General features: G+C 37.4%; 1 protein-coding gene across 5 annotated transcripts in view; it reads right to left on the minus strand.

The window, feature by feature from the left end:
- SPATA5 (spermatogenesis associated 5) overlaps positions 1–25512 on the minus strand; it is a 350714-nt gene that overhangs the window by 231021 nt on the left and 94181 nt on the right. For all 5 annotated transcript variants that reach the window (XM_049885372.1, XM_049885371.1, XM_049885374.1 and 2 more), the window contains one exon: positions 1220–1346. In XM_049885372.1, coding sequence (XP_049741329.1) covers positions 1220–1346 — 127 coding nt within the window. The remainder of the gene's footprint in view (positions 1–1219; positions 1347–25512) is intronic.

The raw sequence follows: 25512 nt of genomic DNA on the forward strand, positions 1-25512 counted from the left end.
AGCACTTAAATCCTACTTTAATATATACAGCTAATACTGAGGACATACAACATTAGGAAACCGAAGAAGGCCGTTATTAGATTAGGCCCTGTAGAAAAGAAATCTAAAAATTTTGGAGCTCACTAGCCATGGGGCAACTAGGAGACAAATGGCATAAAAATACAATGTATTCTTACCAGGAGAAAGGAGGTTTTTCTGGCTTCAGTGCCTTTAATTGTGAAACGTGGGATTAGGTAATCTTTAAAGGCTCTTTCAGCATGTTCTACAATCCTTGTTATGATACAGTCCTATCTTTTTGATAGACTTCAGAGATACCTTGGCATTGACCCAGATCCTACAAATGCTCAGAACCCACCTAGCTTCTCATAAAGTACTGCATCAGAAAGGGAAGGATCTGCTAAGGTCCAAAGTTTTCATACTTGCATTTGACCAAAGGGTCTTTATCATATACCAAAATACCTAACTGAACTAACACAAAGTTTACTACCCACATAAAAAGCTCCTTATCTTTTAAAAGATCATTTTTTAAATCTCATTTTTAAAACTTAAAGTGTATATACACGTGCATGGGGGAGCTCATCCACATGAAGTAATAATGCTAACAAAATAAAAATTGTTTTATGCTCTGACAGTAAATTTTTATTCCCAGTGTAAATCCTACTGAAAAATAATTACATATTAAGTATAAATTAAAAACCAAACCTGCTGCTGTTGAGTCAGTTCTGACTCCTAGCAACCCTGTAACTTCTTACAAAATAGAATCCATTGTCATTTCTATTCTAAAATTATTTTAAAAGCAACTGTTAGGTCATAACTTCTAGAATGTTGTTGATAATAACCTGAGTCTAACTAACACTAAACAGACAGAAATTTACTTCTGGATGAAAATGTTGAAAACTTATTAAGAATGAATCAGATGAAACAAAGGATCTCAGAATTTCAATTCTCTGGAGAAACATACTGAAAATTTGATTTAACAATGGGTGGGGGGAAATTGACAGTTAAAAAAGAGTTTCATTAATACTGAAACATAACAATAAATGCACAGGCAAAAGTTTTTCTTTGTTCTTTTCATTTCCTTTAGTTTAAGATCCTTTAGCATCCTCTCAATGAAAAACTTGATTAAAAAGAAATTGACCAAAAAAAAAAAAAAACCTGACACAATCAAATGACCCAGTCCTTGATTTTACCAAACTTCCAAGTGTCCCCAGTTTCTTACCTTGTCTATCCTATCAGGGCGATTAGTAGCTGCCAAAATGGTCACATCCTTTAGCTGTTCAATTCCATCCATTTCTGTTAAGAGCTGAGCCAAAACACGGTCTGCTACATTCCCAGCACCTGAAGAACTAATTTTTTAAAATACAGTTTTAAAATCTGTTTACCTACTCTAAAACACTGCATTTTTATTATTTTTAAAATGTTACATACTCCATAACAAAAAAATCTATGACTGTTTCAAAATATAAAATGCATGTTTCAGAACTGATTAGAATGAGTATTAGATATAAAAGCTCTGAGAAGCAAGATGTAAGATTATTTAACATGGTTCATCAAATGCATAAAGAATTATTTAACTTAATCAGTATTTACACTCTACATGACAAGTATACTGATAGAAATTGGGAATAAAAAATTGAGTAAGATAAAAACCCTTTACAAGTGAAACTTAGAGCTTATTAAAGAGAACATATGTGAAACAAAAAAAACTCTTTACATACTTTTAAGTATTTCTGATGTCTCTTAATAATTTTTTAAATATTAAGCATTTTTTAAAGTTAATCAGCAGATTAGTCATCAAAATCCCTATTTCACATTTTCCTAGAAATAGGCAAAGAGAGCATATTATTATCTTCCTTTTGTTTATGGACCATGTCAATTACAAAGTCACTAGTGGACTCACTTGCTATGGACTGAACTGTGTCCTCCCAAAAAAAGTGTGTCAGTTTGGCTAGACAATGATTCCCAGTATCGTGTGATTGTCCACCATTTTGTCTTCTGATGTGATTTTCCTATGTGTTGTAAATCCTACCTCTCTGATGTTAATAAGGCAGGATGAGAGGTAGTTATGTTAATGAGGCAGGACTCAATCTATAAGATTAGGTTGTGTCTTAAATCAATCTCTTTTGAGATATGAAAGAGAAAAGTGAGCAGAGAGACACAAAGACCTCATACCACCAAGAAAGTAGTGTCAGGAGCAGAGTGTGTCCTTTGAACCTGGGGCTCCTGTACTGACAAGCTCCTAGACCAGGGGAATGTTGATGACAAGAACCTTCCTCCAAAGCTGACAGAGAAAGACTTCCCCTGGAGCTGGTGTCCTGAATTTGGCATTCTAGCAACCTAAACTGTGAGAAAACAAACTTCTCTTTGTTAAAGCCATCCACTTGTGGTATTTCTGTTATAGCAGCACTAGATGACTAAGACAACACTATACCTTAAATTAATATCTTTTCCTTTGTTCACAAAAAGAGACTGAATTTTGATTTGGAAGAGGTCAACTCAACAGATCCTCCTGACAAAAAAAACAAAACAAAACAAAAAACCCTGATACCACACAATCAAAACTTCCCAGAATAATAACAATTCTTGTTAGTAGCAATAACTGGAATTTACTGACATCTACTCAGAAATTAGAAATATGCCATAAACACCTGGGTGGACAATTATATCATGAAATAGCACTGTAAGTATTAAACGTATACAAATTCAGCCAGATGCACTCAGGGCGTGAGGAGGAAAGAAAGGGAAAGAGGATGGAAGGATCACACAACATACCTTTGCCTTAATGCCTGCGACAGAGCAACAGCATCTTAGATAATTATCATGTAACATATCTAGTAATAAGGTAATCAACTTCTCTAAATAACAGAATTTAGACCTCAACATGCATTACAAGTTCAAAAACTCATTATTTGAACTTTAAAACGGTTAAAATGGTTGGAGGAGGGAGGAAGAAAGACACAGTGTCTCTCCCACCAGGTCAATGGATAGGTTTGCTTAGAGCCTGGAGGCTAGACATAACATCTCCTTCAAGTTTACTGCCCATTATAAAAGAATCACCAAGCTCAGAGTATAACTTACAGTTAAAAGAAAGGTTCCCGTCATGGACTAAATTATGTCCCTCAAAAAAATGTGTGTATCAGTTTGGCTGGGCCATGATTCCTTGTATTGTGTGATTTCCCTATATGTTGTAAATCTTACCTCTACAATGTTAATGAGGGAGGATGGGCAGCAGTTGTGTTAGTTAGGCAGGACTCAATCTACAAGACTGGATTGTGTCTTGAGGCAATCTCTTGAGATATAAAAGACAGAAGCTAGCAGAGAGACAGAGGAACCTTATACCACCAAGAAAGCCATGCCAGGAGCACAGGGTGTCCTTTGGGCCTGGGGTTCCTGCACAGAGAAGCTCCTACTCCATGGGAAGACTGATGAGATGGCTGACAGAGAAAGCATTCCCCTGGAGCTGACGCCCTGAATTTGGACTTCTCACCTACTAGACTGTGAGAAAATCAATTTCTCTTTGTTAAAGCCATCCACTTCGATATTTCGGTTATAAACAGTACCAGATAACTAAGACAAGTCCTTAAAAAGATATGGAACAACTGAAGAAAGTCCAAGACATATTATCAATGAAAACATAATATAAAATTCTAGAAAACCAAAAGGCTCAACATTTCTCGAACTGAAGAGAAAATTTAAGCCTAGAGTTGCAATACTAGGATTCTGTGGGGAAAAAATTCAATGATGCAAGAAACATCAAAAAAATATGGAAGGAATATGCAGTCATTGTAAAGAAGAAAAAGAATCGTTCACACCAAAGAGGACATTTAAGTGGCCAACAAACACTTGAAAAGTATGCTTGTGATCATTAGCCATCAGAGAGATACAAATCAAAGCTATAATGATACATCATCTCACCCCTGCAAAAACAGCACTGAAAGGGAAACAGTGTGGCATAACCTCAGAAAGCTAGAAATAGAAATACCCTATGATCCAGCAATTCCACTCCTAGGTATATATCCTAGAGATCTAACAGCAGTAACAAGAACAGACGTATGCACCCCTATGTTCATTGCGGCATTATTTACAACAACAAAAAGATGGAAACAACCTAAGTGCCCATCAATGGATGAATGACTAAACAAATTGTGGTATATATGGAATACTACGCAGATATAAAGAATAATAATGAGTCCTCAAAATACCTTATAACATGGATGAAACTGAAGGACATTATGCTAAGTGAAATAAGGCAAGCATAAAAGGACAAATATTGTATGTTCCCACTTCTATAAAAAGACAAAAAAAAAAGGTAGGTATACACATGTAAATTAATGTTCTTTGTTGGTTACCAGAGATGGGAGGGTTAGGGAAGGGGAATCACTCTCTAGACAGTTGACACTTGTTAGTTTTGGTGATGGGAAAGGCAACACCGAATGTTGATGGAGTACAATCTAACCAAAGTAAAGAATGACACTAAGAAATATACAAGAATAAGGGACATTATTGGTAAATGCTGGAACATTTTGCTAACAATAGCAGTAACAGCCAAAATATATGAGTGGTTACATAGATATGTATGCATAAATGTGTACAAGAAAGTGTATGTGTGAATACATGTGAGCATATATAGGTGTATCTGCAGGCATATTCAGAGACATGTTTAAGAGTGCTGCACATATATTTATACATAGAATAAGCACATAGATGGTTCAGTCACGGATACTTCCAAGACTTAACCAAACACCTCTCGGGATTACTTTACAGGATCTGAAGACTTAGGACCATAGTCTCATAGGACATTTTGGTCAATTACCACAATATAGTCTATAACATTTGTGTTCTACATTCTAATTTGGTAACTAAGTATATCTAGGGTCTTAAAAGCTTGTGAACAACCATCTAAGACGCAATGATTGGTTTCCACTCATCTGCAGCAAAAGAGAAAGAATGAAACCACAGACTCAAAGAAGAAACCAGGCGACAAGACCTCACCTATCCAGAGACTAGAAGAGCTAGATGGTACCTGGCTACAATAGATTGTCCTGAATAGAATGGGAGAATATTGTAGAATGAAATTGGAAATCTTACTTAAAAAAAAAAAAGAAAATACAGACTTGCTGGACTGGTAGAGACCTCGGGAACCACAGAGACTGTCGCCTGGAGATACCCTTTAAAATTTGAACTGAAACTACTTCCAAAAGTCACCTATCAACTAAATAACAGATCGGCTCATAAAATAAACAATATCACCTGTGAGTACTGTACTCTACTCCTTTAATCTTTTTTTTTTTTTTTTAAATCATCTATTTGAAACCAAACAGTCAACATTTACTCTAAAGCAAAGATAAGACTGTCAGGGGGACAGGGAAGCAAGGATAATGGAAACCAGAAAGGAAATAATGAGGAAGTTGAAAAATGTAGAAAATGTAACCCATGTCACTGAATAGTACATGTAGAAATTATTAAATGGGAGCTGGGAACCTAATTTGCTGTGTAAACTTTCACCAAAATCTCAATAACATAAAATAAAAAAGAACTGGTTGATATCATCCTTTTTAGGATGTAGTTAGTATATGATCAAGAACCACTGATACTGAAGGAAGACATTCAACTACACTGAAGACACTGGGAAAAAACAAGGCTCCAGGAACTGATGGAGTAAAAATGGAGATGCATCAACAAATAGATTCAATACAAGTGGCCCTTATTCATCTATGTCAAAAAATTAGGAAAACTGGAAGAGATCCACATATGTGCCCACTCCAAAGAAAGGTGATCATATGCAATAATGGAATTATTGAACAATATCATTAATATCATTTGCTAGAAAAATTTTGCTGAGGATAATTCAAAAACAACTGCAGCCGTGCATCAACAGGGAACTGCCAAAATTCAAGCCAGATTCAGGACAGAATGAGGAATGCCGAGTATCATAACTGGTGTCAGATGGATCTTGGCCGAAAGCAAAATATTGAATAAACCAGACTACCAGAAGAATAAACAAATCAGTCTTAGAAGAAATACAACCAGAATGCTCCTTAGAAGCGAGGATAATGAGGCTTCATCTTGCTTACTCTGGATATGCTATCAGGAAAAAACTAATTACTAGAAAATGGCATCACATTTGGTAAAGTGAAGAATCAGCAAAAATGAGGGAAACCCTCTATGAGATGAATTGATTCATTAGTCTCAACAATGGGCTCAAACATATCAAAGATAAAGGAGATGGTACAGGACTGGGTAATGTTTCATTCTATTACACAGATGACCATGAGTTGAAGCCAACTCGACAGAAACTAACAATTTTTCATTTCTCAAAGCTCTATACCCTAAAAAAAGATTGCCTAGGTTATCACTCAGCCTTTTTCCTTTCTCCCCTTCAATTTCCTTTTAAGAAGAAAAGAGTACCTAAAGAGCTAGAATCATGGAATATTTTTAACAGGCAACCTACAAAGAGATAGGAAACAAAAATTCACATGAATTGTAGCAAAAAAAAAAAAAAAAAAAAAAACAGTAAATTTCATGAATAATTTGGAAATCTACAAAAAAATAAAACAGTAATTTTAAACTTAAAAGTATACCTAAAATTAAAAAGATGGGATTAATAAGAGATTAGATACAACAGAACAGAAAATTCTTAAATTGGAAGAAAGGTTGGTAAAAAGGCCCCTAAGTGATATCCAAACCAAAAACCAAAACTGCTGCCGTCGAGTCGATTCTGACTCACAGCAACTCTATAGGACAGAGTAGAACTGCCCCATACGGTTTCCAAGGAGCGCCTGATGGATTCAAACTGCCTACCTTTTGCTTAGCAGCCGTAGCTCTTAAACACTATGCTACCAGGGTTTCCCCCAAGTGATATACAAATTGAAAAAAAGAATAGAAAAGAGTGTGGAAGATATATGGAAGCCAGACAAAGGGCCTACGAAGGCATATAAGTAGAGATACCACCATGTTTGTCGTACTGTGGTGGCTTGCGTGTTGCTGAGATACTGGAAGCTTGCCACTGATACTTCTAATACCAGCAGGGTTACGCTTCGTGGAAAGGTTTCAGCGGAGCTTCCAGGCTAAGACAGACTAGGATGAAGAACAATCAACAAAAAATAAGTAAAGAAGAAAGAGAATGGCATAGAAGTCGTATCTTAATAAATTGTTGTTGCTGTTGTAATGAGCCGGCAAACTGGATTCCACATAGCAACCCTGTGTACAACAGAACAAAAAACACTGCCCAGACCTACACAATCCTTAAAATCACTGATATGTCTGAGCCCTTTGTTGCAGCTACGTGTCAATCCAAGAGTTTTCCTCTTTTCTGCTGATCCTCTACTCTACCAAGCATGATGTCCTTCTCCATATAATATGTGCAAAGAATGTGAGATGAATTCTTGCCATCCTTGGTTCTAAGGATCATTCTGGCTGTACTTCTTCCAAGACAGATTTGTTCATTCTTTGGCAGTCCATAGTATATTCAATATTCTTCAACCAAACCATAAGTAAAATGCAACAATTCTGATTTTCTTATTAATCTTCCACCTTTAACATGCATATGAGGCGATTAAAAATACCATGGCTTGGGTGAGGCACATCTTAGTCCTCAAAGTGGTACCTTTACTTTTTAACACTTTAAAGAGGTCTTTTGCAGCAGATTTGACCAATGCAATATGTCATTTGATTCCTTGATTGCTGCTTCCGTGGGCACTGATTATGGATCCAAGTAAAATGAAATTCTTTACAACTTCAATATTTTCCCCAATCATGATGTTGCTTATTATAGGTCCATTTGTGAGGATTTCTGTTTTCTTTATGTTCAGGTGTAATGCATACTGAAGGCTGTAGTCTTTGATTTTCATCAGTAAGTGCTTCAAGTCCTCTTCCCTTTCAGCAAGCAATGTTTGCATCTGCATATTAGAAGTTGTTAATGAGTCTTCTTCCAATCCCGATGCCGCATTCTTCTGCATATAGTCCAGCTTCTCGGATTATTTGCTCAGCATACAGATTGAAGAAGTCTGGTGAAAGGAAACAACTTTGACACACGCCTTTCCTGATTTTAAACCATGCAGTATCTCCTTGTTCTATTCAAACAACTGCCTCTTGATCTATGTACAGACTTTGCATGAGGACAATTACGCGGTTTGAAATTTCCATTCTTCACAATATTACTCATAATTTGTTAGGATCCACACGGTTGAATGCCTTTGCATAGTCAATAAAACACAGGTAAACATCCTTCTGGTATTCTCTGCTTTCAGCCAAGATCCATGTGACATCAGCAACGATATCCCAAGTTCCATGTCCTCTTCTGAATCCAGCATGAATTTCTGGCAGTTCCCAGTCGATGTACCGCTGCAATAGCTTTCTAGTGATCTTCAGCAAAATTTTACTTGTGTTATATTAATGATATTCTTTGATAATTTCCGCATTGTGTTAGATTACCTTTCTTTGGAATGGTAACAAATACAGATCTCTTCCAGTTGGTTGGCCAGGTAGCTGTCTTCTAAATTTCCTGGGATAGACAAGTGAGCACTTCCAGTACCGCATCCACTTGTGGAAACATCTCAGTTGGTATTCTGTCAATTCCTGGACCCTTGTCTTTTGCCAATGCCATCAGTGCAGCCTGACTTCTTCCTTCAGAACCACAGGTTTTTTATCGTATGCTACCTCCTGAAACGGCTGAATGTCAACCAATACTTTTTGTTATAGTGGCTCCGTGTATTCCTTTCATCTTTTGATGCTTCCTGCCTTGTTTAATGTTTTCCCCATAGAATCCTTCAATATTGCAACTCGAAGCTTGAATTTTTTCTTCAGTTCTTTCAACTTGAGAAATGTCCACCGTGTTCTTCTGATTTTCTATCTCCAGGTCTTTGCACATGTCATTACAATACTTTACTTTGTATTCTTGAGCCACCCTTTGAAATCTTCTATTAAGCTCTTTTACTTCATCATATCTTCCTTTCATTTTAAAAACTCTACGTTCAAGGGCAAGTTTCAGAGTCTCTTCTGATATTCATTTTGGGCTTTTCTTTCTTTTCTGTCTTTTTAATGACCTTTTGCTTTCTTCATGTCTGATGTGCTCGATGTCTTCCCACAACTCGTCTAGTTTTCGGTCATTATTGTACAATGAGTGTGTTAGTCGTCCAGTACTGCTATAACAGAAATATCACAAGTGGATGGCTTTAACAAAGAGAAATTTATTTTCTCACAGTCTTTTTTTTTTTTTTTTTTTTTAGTAGGTTACAAGTCCAAATTGAGGGCATCAGCTCCAGGGGAAGGCTTTCTCTCTGTCAACTCTGGAGAAAGGTCTTTCTCATTAATATTCCCCTGGACCAGGAGCTTTTCTGCACAGGAACCCCCGGGGCAAAAAATGCACTCTGCTCCTGGTGCTCCTTTCTTGGTGGTATGAGGTCTCCAACTCTCTGCTTGCTTCCCTTTCCTATTATCTCTTGAGAGATAAAAGGTAGTGCAGGCCACGCACTAGGGAAACTCCCTTTACCTTGGATCAGTGTGGTGTTACAATCCCACCCTAATCCTCTCAACAAAATTTACAATCACAAAATGGAGGACAACCACACAATACTGGGAATCGTGGCCTAATCAAGCTGATACACACATTTTGGGGGGAACATAATTTAATCCATGACAGGGAGTCAAATCTATCCTTGAGGTGGTCTCTAAATCCAGATGGGATATATTCAAGATTTTCTTCAGCTTCAACTTGAACTTGCATATGAGCAATTGATGGTCAGCCCCTGGCCTTGTTCTGACTGATGATATTGAGTTTTTCCACTGTGTCTTTCCACAAATGCAGTCAATTTGATTCCTGTGTATTCCATCCAGTGAGGTCCACGCATATAGTCACCATTTATGTTGCTGAAAAAAGATGTTTTCAGTGAGTAAGTCATTAGTCTTGCAAAATTCTATCACGCGATCTCCAGCATCCTTTTTATCACCAAAGCCATATACTGATCCTTTGTTTTCAATTTTCACAGTCCAATCACTAGTAATTATCAATGCATCTTGATTGTATATTTGATCAATTTCAGAGTGTAGATGGTAAAAATCTTCAGTTTCTTCATCTTTGGCATTAGTGGTTGGTCCGTAAATTTGAATAACAGTCATATTAACTGGTCTTTCTTGTAGCCATATAGGATATTATCCTATCACTGACAGCATTGTACTTTAGGATTGATCTTGAAACTATTCTTTTTGACAATCAATGTGAACCCACTCTTCTTCAATTTGTCACTCCCGGCATAGTAGACCATATGACTGTCCAATTCAAAACGGCCATTATCAGTCCGTTTCAGCTCACTAATGCCTAGGATATCTACTTTCAAGCACTCTTCTGTCAGTGCGTCATACTGTGGTGACTCGTGTGTTGCTGTGATGCTGAAAGCTATGTCACCAGTATTTCAAATACCAGCAGGGTCACCCACGGTGGACAGGTTTGAGCGGAGCTTCTAGACTAAGACAAACTAGGAAAACGGAACTGGTGATCCACTTCTAAAAAAATGGCCAATGAAAACCTTAGAACATTCTTAATAAATACTGAGAGTTTCCCAAAAATATCAAAAGGGTCAAGAATACACTCAAGATTCTCAAAACCTAAAGTCAATAAAATCGCTGCTACCTACAGATAACAGTCTGTGACCAACATTTATATTTATGGTTTATCCCAAAAATTCTCTATAGAAAATAATCCTTGCAATCGGAGGTTAAGATATTAAAATAGTTATAAACAGGGCGTTTCTGAGTCCTAAACATCAACTTCCTGATAATAAAAACTATAGAAGTTATGGCACCATTTGTCTGCATACACAACAATAAGTACTCACTCATTAAGAATTTCAAGAATTCATCAAAGATTTATAGGTCCTATTTTGCTTTTCCTTTCTTTAACTAACACAGGCCCAAAATGAACTTTTTTAAAAATGAATTACTATGCTCAGGAAACATATATACTTGAGTTTCCTGACTGAGGAAGAAGCAGTAAGCATACCACATAAGCATAAGACAAAATGGGTTTGGGGCAGGAGAAGACACATAACAAGGGTCCTTCTTTTTTCTTTCTCCTTTTTCATAGCAAAGTCCAGGAAGAGTATGAATTACATTTAGATCAAATTAATAATTTGAAAAAAATAACACTATGGGAACAATAACATTTATGGCTCCTTGATACACAATTCTTTAAAATAAAAAAGAGACAGCGAGACAGATACTTTTTATATTTTCAGAAATTCAAAGCATGGAAATAAATACTTAAACAAGTTATAATCCATGGGAAAAAAAAATCATATGGTAGCGTTAGCTTCTCAATACTGCGTTTCAAAAAATAAATGTCTACTACAAAGAAATATCTTGTAGTTCAAGAAAACACTAAAATTACTAACGTCTTCTGTTACAGAAAAAGAAAGGAAAGGAGGTACGCTGAGAAGGATAACCCTATTTTTTTAGTTAAAAAACACACATTTAAGGATTCATGTTTTAAACATTTTTAAAAATTTGAACAAAACCTTTTATACAACTCCATATTAAATTTGTTGATCTTACAATAATAAATTTACCCACAGAATGCATCTCTGTCCCTAGGAATGAAATCAGTTCTTGTGTAAACAAATACAGTATTTTTAATATATCATTTCCAACACTACCAAACTCTTAAACTGAAGAAATCTAATTCATGTTACAATGGAATTCTTTTTTAAACAATTCTAGAGAAAAGCCAAATCGTATCATAGTCCACATAGTGTATTTTCCTGTAAACAACCTTCCTCATGCTTAAAATTCCAGCTATGTTTCCAGCTGGCAATAATATCTTGATAATTAAATATTCAAAGTGTTATCAACGCCACAGATTTCTTAGATTCCTTGTTCACCTTGTTGGGCTGATTTAAAATGAACTCCTCAACAAGGCCTTCTCTGATCCCCCAAACAAAACTAAACTCTTCTACTTCTGTGAAAGTGCTTGTTTGTAGCATTATTAAAGCCCAGCGTGTAATTATTTAAAGCAGACAGTTTACCATGCCTCACTTATAGCCTCAGAAAAATGGAGAATTTTATATCTCTCACAGAATGCTGATGGGAAACCTTCATAAATAATTATTAAAAAATACCTACTGTTCATGAAGTACCTGCTCTCAGAGGTGACATTTATATGTAACGTGCTCTGAGCCCTGCTGGTGCAGTGGTTAAAGTGCTGGGTTCAAATATACTACCCACTTCAAGGGAGAAAGATGTGATAGTCTGCTTCTGTAAAATTTCAGCCTTGGAAACCCTATGGGATAGTTCTACTCTGTCCTATAGAGTCACTATGAGTCAGAATCAACTCAACGGCAATGGGGTGAGTGTCATGCACCACAGGTACTAATTCATTAATATCAATAATAACACTGAGGTAGATGCTGATTTTACTCCCATTTTATAGATAAGGAAACTGAGGCACAGAGAGGTCGAACAACTTGTCCAAGATTGTAGAACTAGCAAATGGCAGAGGCAGAATCTGAATATACATCTGCTTGATTCCAGAGCTTATATTCTTTCCATCATTCTATAAAACATAAATAACTTCAAAGAATTTTGTAGACCAAGTACACCAATGTGCCAGAGTAAACTTGAAATGTCTGAGACAGTCATCATTTAAATTAGCACTCTAAGGGGGAAAAACCCTTTTATTCATTAATTGTAGTTGGAAGGAAACACCTAACTGCACTGTGGAAATACATATCGATTAAGAAGAAATAACCACCAAACTTGAAAAAAATTAAACTATTTGAAGAGTGTCAGCAATCAATAATAACTTGAATTTTCTAGCTTACCACCTAAGTAATAAACTAGGCTGTCAAATTATGATCACATTCAGTATGAACCTATAGTAAATAAACTAGCTGAGCTTAAAAGGTATCCTATAAACTGCAGGCAGACATACATAGTGAGTTATCTTTACCAGCTGTCCAGGAGCTGTGTAAACTACATGTGCTCTGCATAACTGCAGCTTTGTATAAACTGTTAACATAGAGAGTGACATATAAGTGTGTATTTTTCCATTTTGCTATAAATTCCCAGTAAAAACTCCAAGTTAACATAGGCAATGCTCATTACATTTATATGGTTTTGACGCAGTGTTAGAGAAATAAGTGATTCTTAAACTCAATTCATCTTACACCCTGCCAAAAGCAATTTTTAGAAGAGAATTTTTAGATCTTAGACACTGATGTATGAACGTAATCCAAAACAAAAAAGATAGTAAGAAAAATAAAGATATGTCAGTTCAAACTTATTTTCTGGTAACAAGCTACCTAAAAGCAGAGGAAATGCTTTTAAACATGTATCATAAATACATAAATAGGTACCATAGATCTCAAAATGGTAAAGCAGAAAACTTAAGTTCTGCAGTAATCACAATAAATTATTAGTGAATAAAAAGGTTTTGTTCTTTTTTTAATCATTCCATTAATTATTTCAATAAAACCTTCTCTGGTTAGTACTAGCTAGGGAAAAACCAAACCCTCCGCCATCAAGTCGATTCCGACTCATAGCGACCCTATAGGACACAGTAGAACTGCACCATAGAGTTTCCAAGGAGCGCCTGGGGGATTCGAACTGCCAACCTCTTGAGGGTGCTTTAAATTAGTCTAAGAGCTTAGATATTTCACAGCCTTGGGTTCAAATATTAGCTTTACCAACTTGCTTTCTGTGTAACCTTGTGAAAAAGTTACTTAACTTCTCTGAGCCTCAATTTCCTCAATCAAAACATGAGAGGGATCGTACCTTCCTCAAAATTAAAATGTATAAAGGACAAAACTTAGCATAAAGGATATGCTCAAAAGTTACTAGTTACAAGGATAATCATGATTATAATTATCACCATTATGATTAGCTTAATGAAAAAGCCTAAAATCTTTTAAAATTATTGTAACAAAGGAGTGCCTGACATGTAAGTATTTACCGAAATGAAGCATAAATGTGATATCTGATGTAACATTTTCAGAAGCTAGGAATAACAGAGGCCAGCAGATACATCCAGAACCCATACTGCCAGTTCCCTACTTAGCCTTGACTTACAGCATGTAGAAAAGTATCAAATACCCTTAAATTATGCCATGAAAGCCACCAACCTAATACTGCTCCTCTGATGCCCTTCACAACTAGGAGGCAGGCCCAATCATTAAGCCCTGTAGTACTCTACTAAAAGATACTTTATTTCTCTAAAATTTATTAGCAGGGGGTTGCTATGCACTGGTAATTAGAGCGCTTTACATGTTAGTCTTCACTGCATATTACCTGTTCAAATGTAATAATAACAGCTTGGCTCCTCAAAATTCTCAAAGAATGATTTATTTTGATCAGCTAAAATTTCCAGATAGCGATATTTTAAAACTTTTCAGATATTTTTACATTAAAAAATGAGTTTCCTAAAAGAGGGAATACTTCTAAAATAGACAAAATATTTTTCATTAATATACTGTAAGATCATGTGCTCTCATGCAGAAATGCTTGGCTAAGAAAACAGACTAATGAGAAGAAAATCTCTATTTCTTTGGTTTCTTAGGTCTATACTAAAAGAAGTCCTTTCACCTGTTTTTTTCTACACTCTTTTTTGTGTCTTCTAAATGAACCTAAGGAGACCTAGCGGCACAGTGGTTAAGTGCTCAGTTGCTAACTGAAAAGTTGGCAGTTCAAACTCCTCAGTCACCCCTGGGACGAAGACTTGGCAGTCGGCTTCCGTAAAGATTACGATTTGGAAGCGCAATAGGACAGTTCTACTCTGTACTATCGACTGGATGGAAATGGGTTGGGTTTTAAGCGAACTTAGCTTTTGTGAGGTGAAAAAATATTACATGGCACTTGTCTTTGATGAGTCATGATTACCATTTATATGCTATAAGCGTTAAGTGTGGCTACAGACACACAGAATTTGGAACCCAGTGACTTGAGTGCTTGCTAACTTGAGAAGAAACTCTATTATATTCCCCTACAATAAGTGTGACTGAATGGCCTCCCAGAAAGCGAGGTAACAGGTTGATCTTTCTACAAATTAATGAATATGTCAAGATGGCAGCAGTTTTCTTTAAAATGTTTTTTCATCTGCCTAAAAAGCATGATCTTCATTAGCGTTGTTATCCTTTGATTACCGTCACCATTGGCTACAGTTAAAAGAATATCTAGGATTTCTATATCCTTACCACGAGTGACAAAGTTTTGAGTCTAGGCCCACTCTTTTAGATTTAGTGTGTATAAAAAACTATTGAATTTTTACAAAGGGAGCTCCCTTCGCACTTCACTAATTCTTTGTAGAGTTCCTTGAAAGGTGAATTTTTTCAAAGCTTACAAATGATTCTTTATAATGAAAATGATGCTTCTCTGAATATTACTGCAGGCCATAAAACTCCCTAAGACAGTCTCAGTGTTCAACTTTAAAAGAAATTTGTTCACAAACGACATTATAACATGGTATAAAGTCTGACTCTGCTAAATCACTAGCTGAGTAATCATAATCTCTCTTATTCAAAAATAAATATCTGTGTGCCTATTTGCTAAGCACTATGCTAAACATCTGAGAAAAGAGAATAAAGAAATTATCATTCCCTTCAGAATTTCTTAATTGTTGGCATCTATGAAAGAGGAGTTGAATGAGACGACATACACAGACTCTGCTAGTTTTAAAATTCTGATTCTGTGTTGTTGTATTGTAGCACCTAAGCAAAGGAATTTAGCTCATTGTTATTAATAAAATTATTCAAATACAGTGACTTATTATTGACACCTCGAATCAAGCACTTCTAAACAGAAAGAGGTAAAACTCAAACTTGTCCAATTTACTATTTGTTGTAGGAGGAAATGGTGGCTGTAATTAATGTTGAAAATTAGGTGAGGGGAATTCTTTGGATTCCCATTACCCAAGCTGCCCTTATCCTTTATTCCCACAGATCACTGAAAGCTAGCTGGAAAATAGCATAGTGAAAATGTTTTATGGAGTGAGAAATATTCTTGGCTAACTTTCAAAGCTGCAGCAGGAAACAAAAACCATAAGACTGACATCCTAGAAAATCAGAACCAACACCAAGAAAAAGTTTAACATAATAAAATAATTTTTATAAAACTTTACTATCTGCTACAGATAGGCAACACAACAATGAAAAATGTTCAACTATAGAAATTACTATAGAAAACTACAGAAATTATATATTTCTATATATAGAAATATTTTATTTGTCACTATGAGTCGGAATTGACTCCACGGCACTGGGTGGTTTTTTATAGAAATAACTGGAGCTAGATTTTCCAAAACACCAATTCTTTTGTTCTTTCAGAAATCAAACTGCTTTCAAAATTACTTGATTTCAAAAGTCATACAGTGCCACGGATCAAAGGGACTTTAGAATACCCTAAAACAAGGGTTGGCAAATCTGGCTAGCCAACTGTTTTCTTATTTGATTATAAATAGTTCATAGGCACCCTGGTGGTGCAATGGTTAAAGCACTTGGCTGCTAACCGAAAGGTCAGCAGTTAGAACCCACCAGCCACTCTGTGGTAGAAAGATGTGGCAGTCTGCTTCCATAAAGATTTACAACCTTGGAAACCCTACGGGACAGTTCTACTCTGCCCTTTAGGGTCACTATGAGTCAGAATCGACTTGATGGCAATGGGTTATATAGTTTATAGGAGCCCTGGTCGCTATGAATTGGAATCAACTCTACGGCAATGGGTAATGGGTAGGTCAGTGGTTAAGCACTTGGCTGCTCGGAGAAAGGCCAGCAGTTTGAACCTACCACTGCTTCGTCAGAGAAAGATGTGGCAGTCTGCTTCTGTAAAGATCAAGCCTTGGAAACCCTACAGAGCAGTACTACTCTGTCCTATAGGGTCACTATGAATCAGAATCGACTCAATAGCAACTAATTTGTTTTGGGGTTTATATAAACAGGCAGTCCGCAGATTACGAACTAGTTCTCTTCCTAAGTCTGTCTTTAAGTCAAATTTGTATGTAAGTCAGAAGTTAGGTACAGTTTGTATCTAAGGTCAGTTAGTCAAATATTTGTCTTAGTATGTAGTACATAGTGTACCTTTCTATACATAAAAATCATTAAACACTTCCAAATAACTAAAACATCTTTAACATAATAATATCGTAATAATAATAATGTTTTGATGCATGTCACAAAGTAGCACCCATTTGTTATTACAAATCATTTTATGTGCCTTCTCCACAGTTGAGAAATACTTATAGGGCCAATGTTACCCAAAATACTCAGAAGAGTTTGTTCTGTAAATTCTTTTAGACTAGTTAGATACTTTACTGTAGACTCTGAACTAAAAAATCTATGTTGTACTGCCGAGTCGCATTTCTGCTGGGTTTGAACCCTCCTCAGCAGAGGCAGGAAGGGTTGGGGGCATGGGCAGGATGGTGCTGGGGTGAGAGGGATCATTTCCCCATCACCTCTTCACCAGACCTGTCAACCCCATGCACCAACTGTGAGGCCCCTGCCTCAGGATGCAAAGGAGAAAGTGCTGCTCAGGGTGTGCTAAAAGAAAGCCCAGGTTCCAAGGATTGGAAAGAGGATGCTTTGGGAAACCCATGTCCAAAGCTCTCCACAGACTCATGGAAACCATATGGACATACAGAGGTCAGGAATCTCTACAACTGCTCCCCTGCCTTCCAGCCACCAAAAGGCCAAGAGCCACTGCAATAGTGAAATCCCACATGTGTAAACCCACCACTGCCGTCGAGTTGATTTCCGCATGTGTAAGGTAGGAGAAACAGAAGCCCAGAGAGGTGCTGTGATGGCCCCGGGCTGCACCGCACAGAGGGCCTGGCAGGATGGGGGGGGATGGAGTTGGGTAAAAGGTGCCACAGAGGGCCGGCAGTGTGCCCAGTTGGCGCACTGACCAGTTGTACCCAGAGAACATGGAGAGCTCACTGTCCCGGCCGCCAGCCACCACCACCTGCAGGCCTGCCATGCGGAGCTGAGCAGCGGTGCTTGAGGCATGCTGATAGTGGGGCCCACACTTTCTGAGCTCCAAGGGAGGTGATATATGTGGGCTCTCCACTCACTGCTGCTGGTGGGTGGCTGTGACTGAGCACACTGTGTCCAAGCTGCCCACCCACTGCCAGTGGCCACCCAAGGATCCGCTCACTGCGACACCTGTGTGCATGAAAGAAGCATGGCCGCATAGTGGGAGCCCAGGTTACACGGAGTGATGTCTTTCCTGATAGGCTTTAAGGGGGTTGGTTCTTAACTACAGGCTGTACGTGTCAGACAAGCATAACCGGGGGACTGCCTGGAGGCTATGGCTGCTTTCACACTACAACAGTAGAGGTGAGCCATATGGCTTATAACGCCAAAAATATTTACCAACCGAAAGCTTTATAAAAAGGTGTGGCAACCCCCTTCTTAAAGAAACCTTGCTGCCATAATGGTAAACATTACACTGATTTCATTTTTCAACGCTAAAAACTTTCACAGAAATATGTATTTCCTTTTCAACTCCTCCAATAAAACCCAATGCCCACCACCACTTAATATAATTCCTAAGTCACAAACCAACATTTCATGTATCCATTTAAAAATTTTTTATTTTTGCTACTATGTATTTTAAATGTCAGAGTTTCAAATGACAGGCAGTTGAATTTGTCCATTTTCTTAAAATCTACCCCCCATCCCCATGGGTAATACTCAAACTTGGAGGAGACCTAAATAGGACCTAAAGAAGGCTAGCCAAGTACATACTATTCTGAACAAAAGCATTATCTATGATAATTTTCACGGTACATGTAAAATATAAGGAAAATTACTTTCATTTTTAAGGCAAGACAGCTACAATAAGAGACCTACAACAAGAAAAATAACAATAATTCCCAATTCCTAGAGTAAACATGCTGCAACAGGCCATCCCTCTAAGGAACGTCATCTTACACCTTTAAGCTATACTATAGTACTTGACCACAAGGCACTGACAGAACACAAAACAAAAAAATTCATAGAGCTCCATTTCTTCTTTCACTGTTTACCTCAGCATTTCTGTTTAATATAAAACTCTTCAATGTCAATTAAGTATAAATGTGAGGCAATTAAGCATAAATTGGTAAGAGCTGCATACTAGGAAACAGGCATTAAACTTAGCAACTTTAAACACAAATATACAAAATAACAGTGATTAAAGTACTATTGGTATACTTATTACTAGACTTTCTTAAACATTAAAAAAATATTCAGGTAAATGAGAATTTTTTTATCCTGAAATAAGCATACGTTTTCTTTCTAAAATCCTGATAGTGTAAGAGGCAGCAGTAGTAGTTAGAACAGCACTAAATTTGAAGACATGGGCTCTAGTCTTGTATGGGACATAAAGGAGTCATGTCCCGCTTCCTTTAAATTCTGGGGGCTTCTGTTCCTTATGAAAAATAAAAGGTTTGAGCTAGATGATATCTAAAAATGTTTCCAGCTATAAAATTTTATGATTTTATGAGATTTTAAAAACCGCTATAAAAATCACATTAAAAAAATTTATAACCTTGCTTGAAAAGTGTCATTTAGAGAAATGATGCCTACAAAAATTTCCTCTACAGTGCTTAGCATCATGAATTCACTGAATTTACCTGAAATCTGGACATGCTCCAAAAGAGGTCACCCTATTTCCTGATCATTATTTTCAACCTCATAGCTCTTTTCAGGATGCTGCTAAGCCTGGAATCTTCATTTTCAATCAAAGCTGGCTCAGAACTTCTCACTTTTCCCCAACTACTACCAGTGGAAATCAATTTTGGACTAGTAAGTGCAGAAACAGCTACACAAGAAAGCAGTTATTAATATCACAGATTCTCCAACATCTCATAAAAGATACCAACCAGTCACCTTTTAACTCAGCGCTTAATTGGTTTCATTTTTTTCATATATTTAATCACTGTTTTTACATTCGAGTTAAACAAAATCCTCATTTTCCATATAGTATTGCTTTTTCAAAACAGAATAGTCATCATCTTTCTCCCAAATAACAAAACTTTCTTCTATTTCTAAGAAATAAACTTAACCATATTTTAAATTTGTGAAATCAGAATTCCTCTTGTAGTTGATTTCTCAGCACCATTTCATATTTTAACTGGCAGCACTTTTTCTGTAGCAGTAGTACATAAAATGCTGTGTCTACACCTGGCAGCATCTCTGATGAAACGCCAAAATGCCTGTTGTCTATAGTATTTTTATTAATTTTCCAAATGCTTTATTTAATCAGTATCCTCCACTAGAATGTAAGCTACATTGAACAGGATTCATCTCTGTATCACTCGTTTTATCTCTACTGATACAGAAATTACTGTTATAAAAATGTCTATACAGATATTATTATTAGAAGAATATCCATACAGAAAATAGTGTAACAAATAAAAGACTAAATTTTTCTACACATTTACTAAATGCTGGGTACTTCTGAAGCACTTTACATCTATTTAAGTCTAATTAACAAAAATTTGTTACTATTGTTATCACCATTTTACAGATGAAGAAACTAGTGCTTAGAGAAGTTAAGGTTCAAACTTGCCCTAGGTCCTGATCACTTTTACATCCTCAACACAAACCTCATTTTAGAAAGGGTATTCAGTAAATACCTACTGAATGAGTGAATGAATGAATGCTTTCAAAGCAATCTTACAACAGACCACTTAGAGTCATTACTGACGTAAGTCACAGAGAAGATGAATAATAAATAAAAGCTCACTGTCTTAGGCTGGGTTCTCTGGAGAAGCAAAACCAGTAAAGCGTATAAATATATATACAGAGATTTATATCAAGGAAATGGTTCATGCGGTTGTAGAGGCTGTAATGTTCCAACTCCGTGGGTCAGGATAGAGGCTTCTTCCTGATTCATGCACCCACAGGGGCTGGCGAGGAGCAGAGTTCTTACTCACAGGCTATGAAGACCGATTAATCCCAAGATCAGCAGGCAAGAGTACAGGCAAGCTGCTAGCTCAAGTCCCCAGAACTGAAGGTCAGACAAACAGGAGCCAGCTGCAGGATCCGGAACGAGCAAAAGCCCCTGAACCCTACCAGAACATCCGTCCACACTCGATGCAGGCCACACACCCGAGGAAACTCCCCTTCAACGGACTGGCTACTCACAGCAGACTCTATCACAGGGGCGATCACATATCAAATCTTAACACCGAAGTGACCACATGACATGACTGCCAAAACACTGAGAATCATGGCCCAGCCAAGTTGACACACAATCTTAAGCATCACACTCACATAGTTAATTAGGCAACTAGAGAGACCTGGAATCTTGGTCTATACGATGCAGTCATAGAGTAAGAAAGTGGCTCAGAGTATCCACTGTGCAGCTGGAATACCTGAATGCAAATTTCAGCTCTGCCACTAACAATACATGACTAAGACAGTTACGTACCTATCCGCCTATATTTTCTCACCCGTAAAATAGAGATGAGAATAGGCCCTACATCTCCTTGGGTTGTTGTGAGGATTATATGAGGTAACAAAGTAAAAGGTCAAAATATGTTGAGCGGGATCCAAATAAGGGGAGCTGTGTTATTTGGGAGTTAATTAAATAAACAAGATGGGCTTCTCCAGCTAGTGACCTTAAATTCCAGAGATACATTCCTAGTTCCAAGTGTATTTTAGCACTGCTTGAATACTGGTACTACCAGGTAGCAACTGTTAGCCAGTGGAGATGATTCTGGATCTTATGATTGCCTGAGATGTCCAGGACATAAAAAGTAATTCTAGGAATCCCCAGGTTAGTCAGTGCCCATTTCCTTAGTTCAAGAAGGCTGTGCCAAGAGAATATAGGGATCTGGGGATCCACCCTACACTTTTCCAACTGTGCTGCTTGAGACAGGACTGACTGATGATTTGCTGCTCAGTTTGCTCACCACGCCCTGTTACAACCTTGAAAAAGGTAAAAATTTAAACCAGCCTGGAGGTGAGGCAGAAAATTGGGAGGCAAGTGTATAATACCCTACTTTGCATTAATGCAGGGGGCCACTTTACAAGTTCTTTTCTTTACCTGTAAAGAACTTGAAACAGCTTCTGGCACATAATAAGCACTAAATGAATGTTACCTACATTACTGTTAGGTTCCATCGAATAGATTTCAACTCGGAGTGACCCCAATTGACCAAGCAGAATGGCCCTGTAGGCTTTTCTAGGCTGTAATGTTTACGGGAGCAGATTGCCAGGTCTTTTTTCCACAGAGTCACTGGGTGGGTTTGAACTGCCAACCTTTTAGTCAGCAGCCAAGAGCTTAACAGTTTTTGCGACCAGGGCTCTTTTCAACATTATCATAATTCAAAATTTCCTCTCACCTCAGTGCCTTACTCCCCACTTATTTTCCAAAAAGCCTTAACAACATTTTCAATTTTTCCAAATGTAATAAACTGGTTGCCATCGAGTCAATTCCCGTTCATAGTGACCCTATAAGACAGAGTAGAACTAGCCCACAGCATTACCAAAGCTGTAAATGTTTTACAGAAGCAGATTGCCACATCTCTCTCCGTGGAGCAACTGGTGGATTCGAACTGCTGATCTTTCAGTCAGCAGTTGAGTGCTTAACAGCTGCACCACCAGAGCTCTTTTCAAGATTATATTATTACCCCAGTATAATTCAAATTTCCTCTCACCTCAGTGCCTCACTCCCGTTTTATTTTCCAAACAGTCTTAACAGCATTTTCAATTTTCCCAAATGTAAAAAATCTCTTGCCGTCGAGTCAATTCCGACTCATAGTGACGCTACAGGGCAAGAGTAGAACTGCCCTACGGAGTTTCTAAGGTTGTAAAAAAAAAAAAAAAAAAAAAATTTTTTTTTTTTTTAAATCTTTTAAGGAAGCAGGCTGCCACATCTTTCTCCTGTGGAGTGGCTCGTGGGTTCGAACTGCTGACCTTTCAGTTAGCAGTCCAGTGTTTAATGACTGTGCCACCAGGGCTACTTTTGCAATAAAGTACTTTGTAAAGGAAATCTTACAACACATCTTCCTATTCTCAGTATGAAATTAGACAAAACACCTTATTCAGAACACCCATAAGAAGAAAACTATCAGATTCATTTATTTTTCGAGCCTCAAGGAAACAAATGGGGCAGCAAGGAGAAGTAAAGAGTAATTGTAACTAGGTATTTTTATAAACATGAAAAGATCTCCTCCTAAAAACACAAAGATATCCAATGGTATGTCCGTGCTCTATTTACCGTGTGCTAGCTGCAATCCTCAGTTTCATGGCTAATTACATGCCTTCTCTTTTGAATAACTTCAAATAGTCAAAATAATTTAACATGCATGGGATAGTAAGGACTAGCTTATACTATAATATTTTGCTCAATTTGTTACACATCTTAAATTTTGGCAAGGAGGAAACTTGATAAGAACAGTCTTTTTTTGGTCATTTTTGGACTGGTCATATGGATTTGATCTTAATATTATCATAGAAATCACATAATGGTTTTGAAAAAACAAAAGCAAGGACTACTTATGGCCTAAAATTATATAGAAATGCCACCTATTTATGCGATTTTTCTATTCCATAAGTGTTTTTTTAATTGTGTTTTAAGTGAAGTTTACAATTCAAGTCAGTTTGTCATACAAAAACTTATACACATTGTTATGTGACCCTAGTTGCTCTCCCTACAACGTGACAGCACACTCCTTCTCTCCACCCTGTATTTTCTGTGTCCATTCAACCAGCTCCTGTCCCCCTCTGCCTTCTCATTTGGCCTCCAGACAGAAGCCGCTCACATAGTTTCATGTGTCTACTTCAGCTAAGAAGCACGCTCCTCACCGGTATCATTTTATGTCTTAGATGCCAGTCAAATCTTTGTCTGAAAAACTGGCCTCGAAAATGGTTTTAGTTTTGGTCTAATAGAGAGTTCGGGGGCCATGACCTCTGGGGTCCCTCCAGTCTCAGTCAGACCACTATGTCTGGTCTTTTTACTAGAATTTGAGGTCTGCATCCCACTTTTCTCCTGCACAATCAGGGGTTCTCCGTTGTGTTCTCTGTCAGGGCAGTCATTGGTGGTAACCAGGCATCATGCAGTTCTTCTGGTCTCAGGCTGATGGATTCACTGGTTTATGTGGCCCTTTCTTTCTCTTGAGCTCATATTTTCCTTGTCTTTGGTGTTCTTCATTCTCCTTTGCTCCAGGTAGGTTGAGACCAATTGCTGCATCTTAGATGGCCACTTGCTAGTATTTAAGACCCCAGATGCCACTCATCCAAAGTGGGATGGAGAACATTTTCTCAATACACTTTGTTATGCCAATTGACCTAGATGTCCCCTGAAACCACGGTCACCAGACCCCTGCCCCTGCTACTCTGTCCCTTGAAGTGTTTGGTTGTATTCAGGAAAATTTTTAGCTTTTGGATTAGTTCAGTCATGCTGACTTCTCCTGTATTGTGTTGTCCTTCCGGTCACCTGAAATAATTCTTCTAATTAGTGAATACCCCTCTTCTTCCCTCCCCACCCTCATAGCCACCAAAGAATGTTTTCCTTTGTGTTTAAACCTTTTCTTGAGTTCTTATAATAGTGGTCGCATACAATATTTGTCCTGTTTGTGACTAATTTCACTCAGCACAATCCCTTCCAGATTCCTCCATGTTATGAGATGTTTCAAGGATTCATCGTTTTTTTATCACTGCGTAGTATTCCACTATGTGACTATGCCATAATTTGATTATCTATTCATCCATTGATGGGTACTTTGGTTGTTTCCATCTGTTTGCTATTGTAAACAGTGCTGCAGTGAAAACGGGTGTGCGTATATCTATTCGTGTGAAGGCTTTCTCTGGGATATATTCCAAGGAGTTGGATTGCTGGACCGTATGGTAGTTCTATTTCTAGCTTTTTAAGTAAGCACCAAATCGATTTCCAAAGTGGTTATACTATTTTACATTCCCACCAGCAGTGAATAAGTGTTCCAGTCTCTCCACAGCCTCTCCAACATTTTTTATTTTGTGTTTTTTTGGATTAATGTCAGCCTTGTTGGGGTGAGATGGTGTTTCATTGTAGTTTTGATTTGGTGAGCATTTCCCCACGTGTCTGTTAGCCACCTGAATGTCTTCTTTGGTGAAGTGCCTGTTCATATCCTTTCCCCATTTTTTAACTGGGTTATTTGTCTTTTTGTTGAGGTTTTGCAGTATCTTGTAGATTTTAGAGATTAGACACTAACTGGATTTGTCCTAGCCAAAAATTTTTCCCCAGTCTGTAGATTTTGTCTTTTTATTCTTTTGGTGAAGCCTCTGGATGAGCGTGTTTGATTTTTAGGAGCTCCCAATTATCTAGTTTCTCTTCTAGTGTTTGTGCACCGTTAGTAATGTTTTGTATTCTGTTTATGCCATGTATTAAGGCTCCTAGCATTGTCCCTATTTTTTCTTCCATGATCTTTATTGTTTTAGATTTTATATTTAGGTCTTCAATCCATTTTGAGTTAGTTTTTGTGCATGGTGTGAGGTATGGGTCTTGTTTCATTTTTTTGCAGATGGATATCCAGTTATGCCAGCACCATTTGTTAATCAGGCTGTC

The sequence above is a fragment of the Elephas maximus genome, chromosome 5, assembly GCF_024166365.1.
Source record: "Elephas maximus indicus isolate mEleMax1 chromosome 5, mEleMax1 primary haplotype, whole genome shotgun sequence".
Taxonomy (NCBI): domain Eukaryota; kingdom Metazoa; phylum Chordata; class Mammalia; order Proboscidea; family Elephantidae; genus Elephas; species Elephas maximus.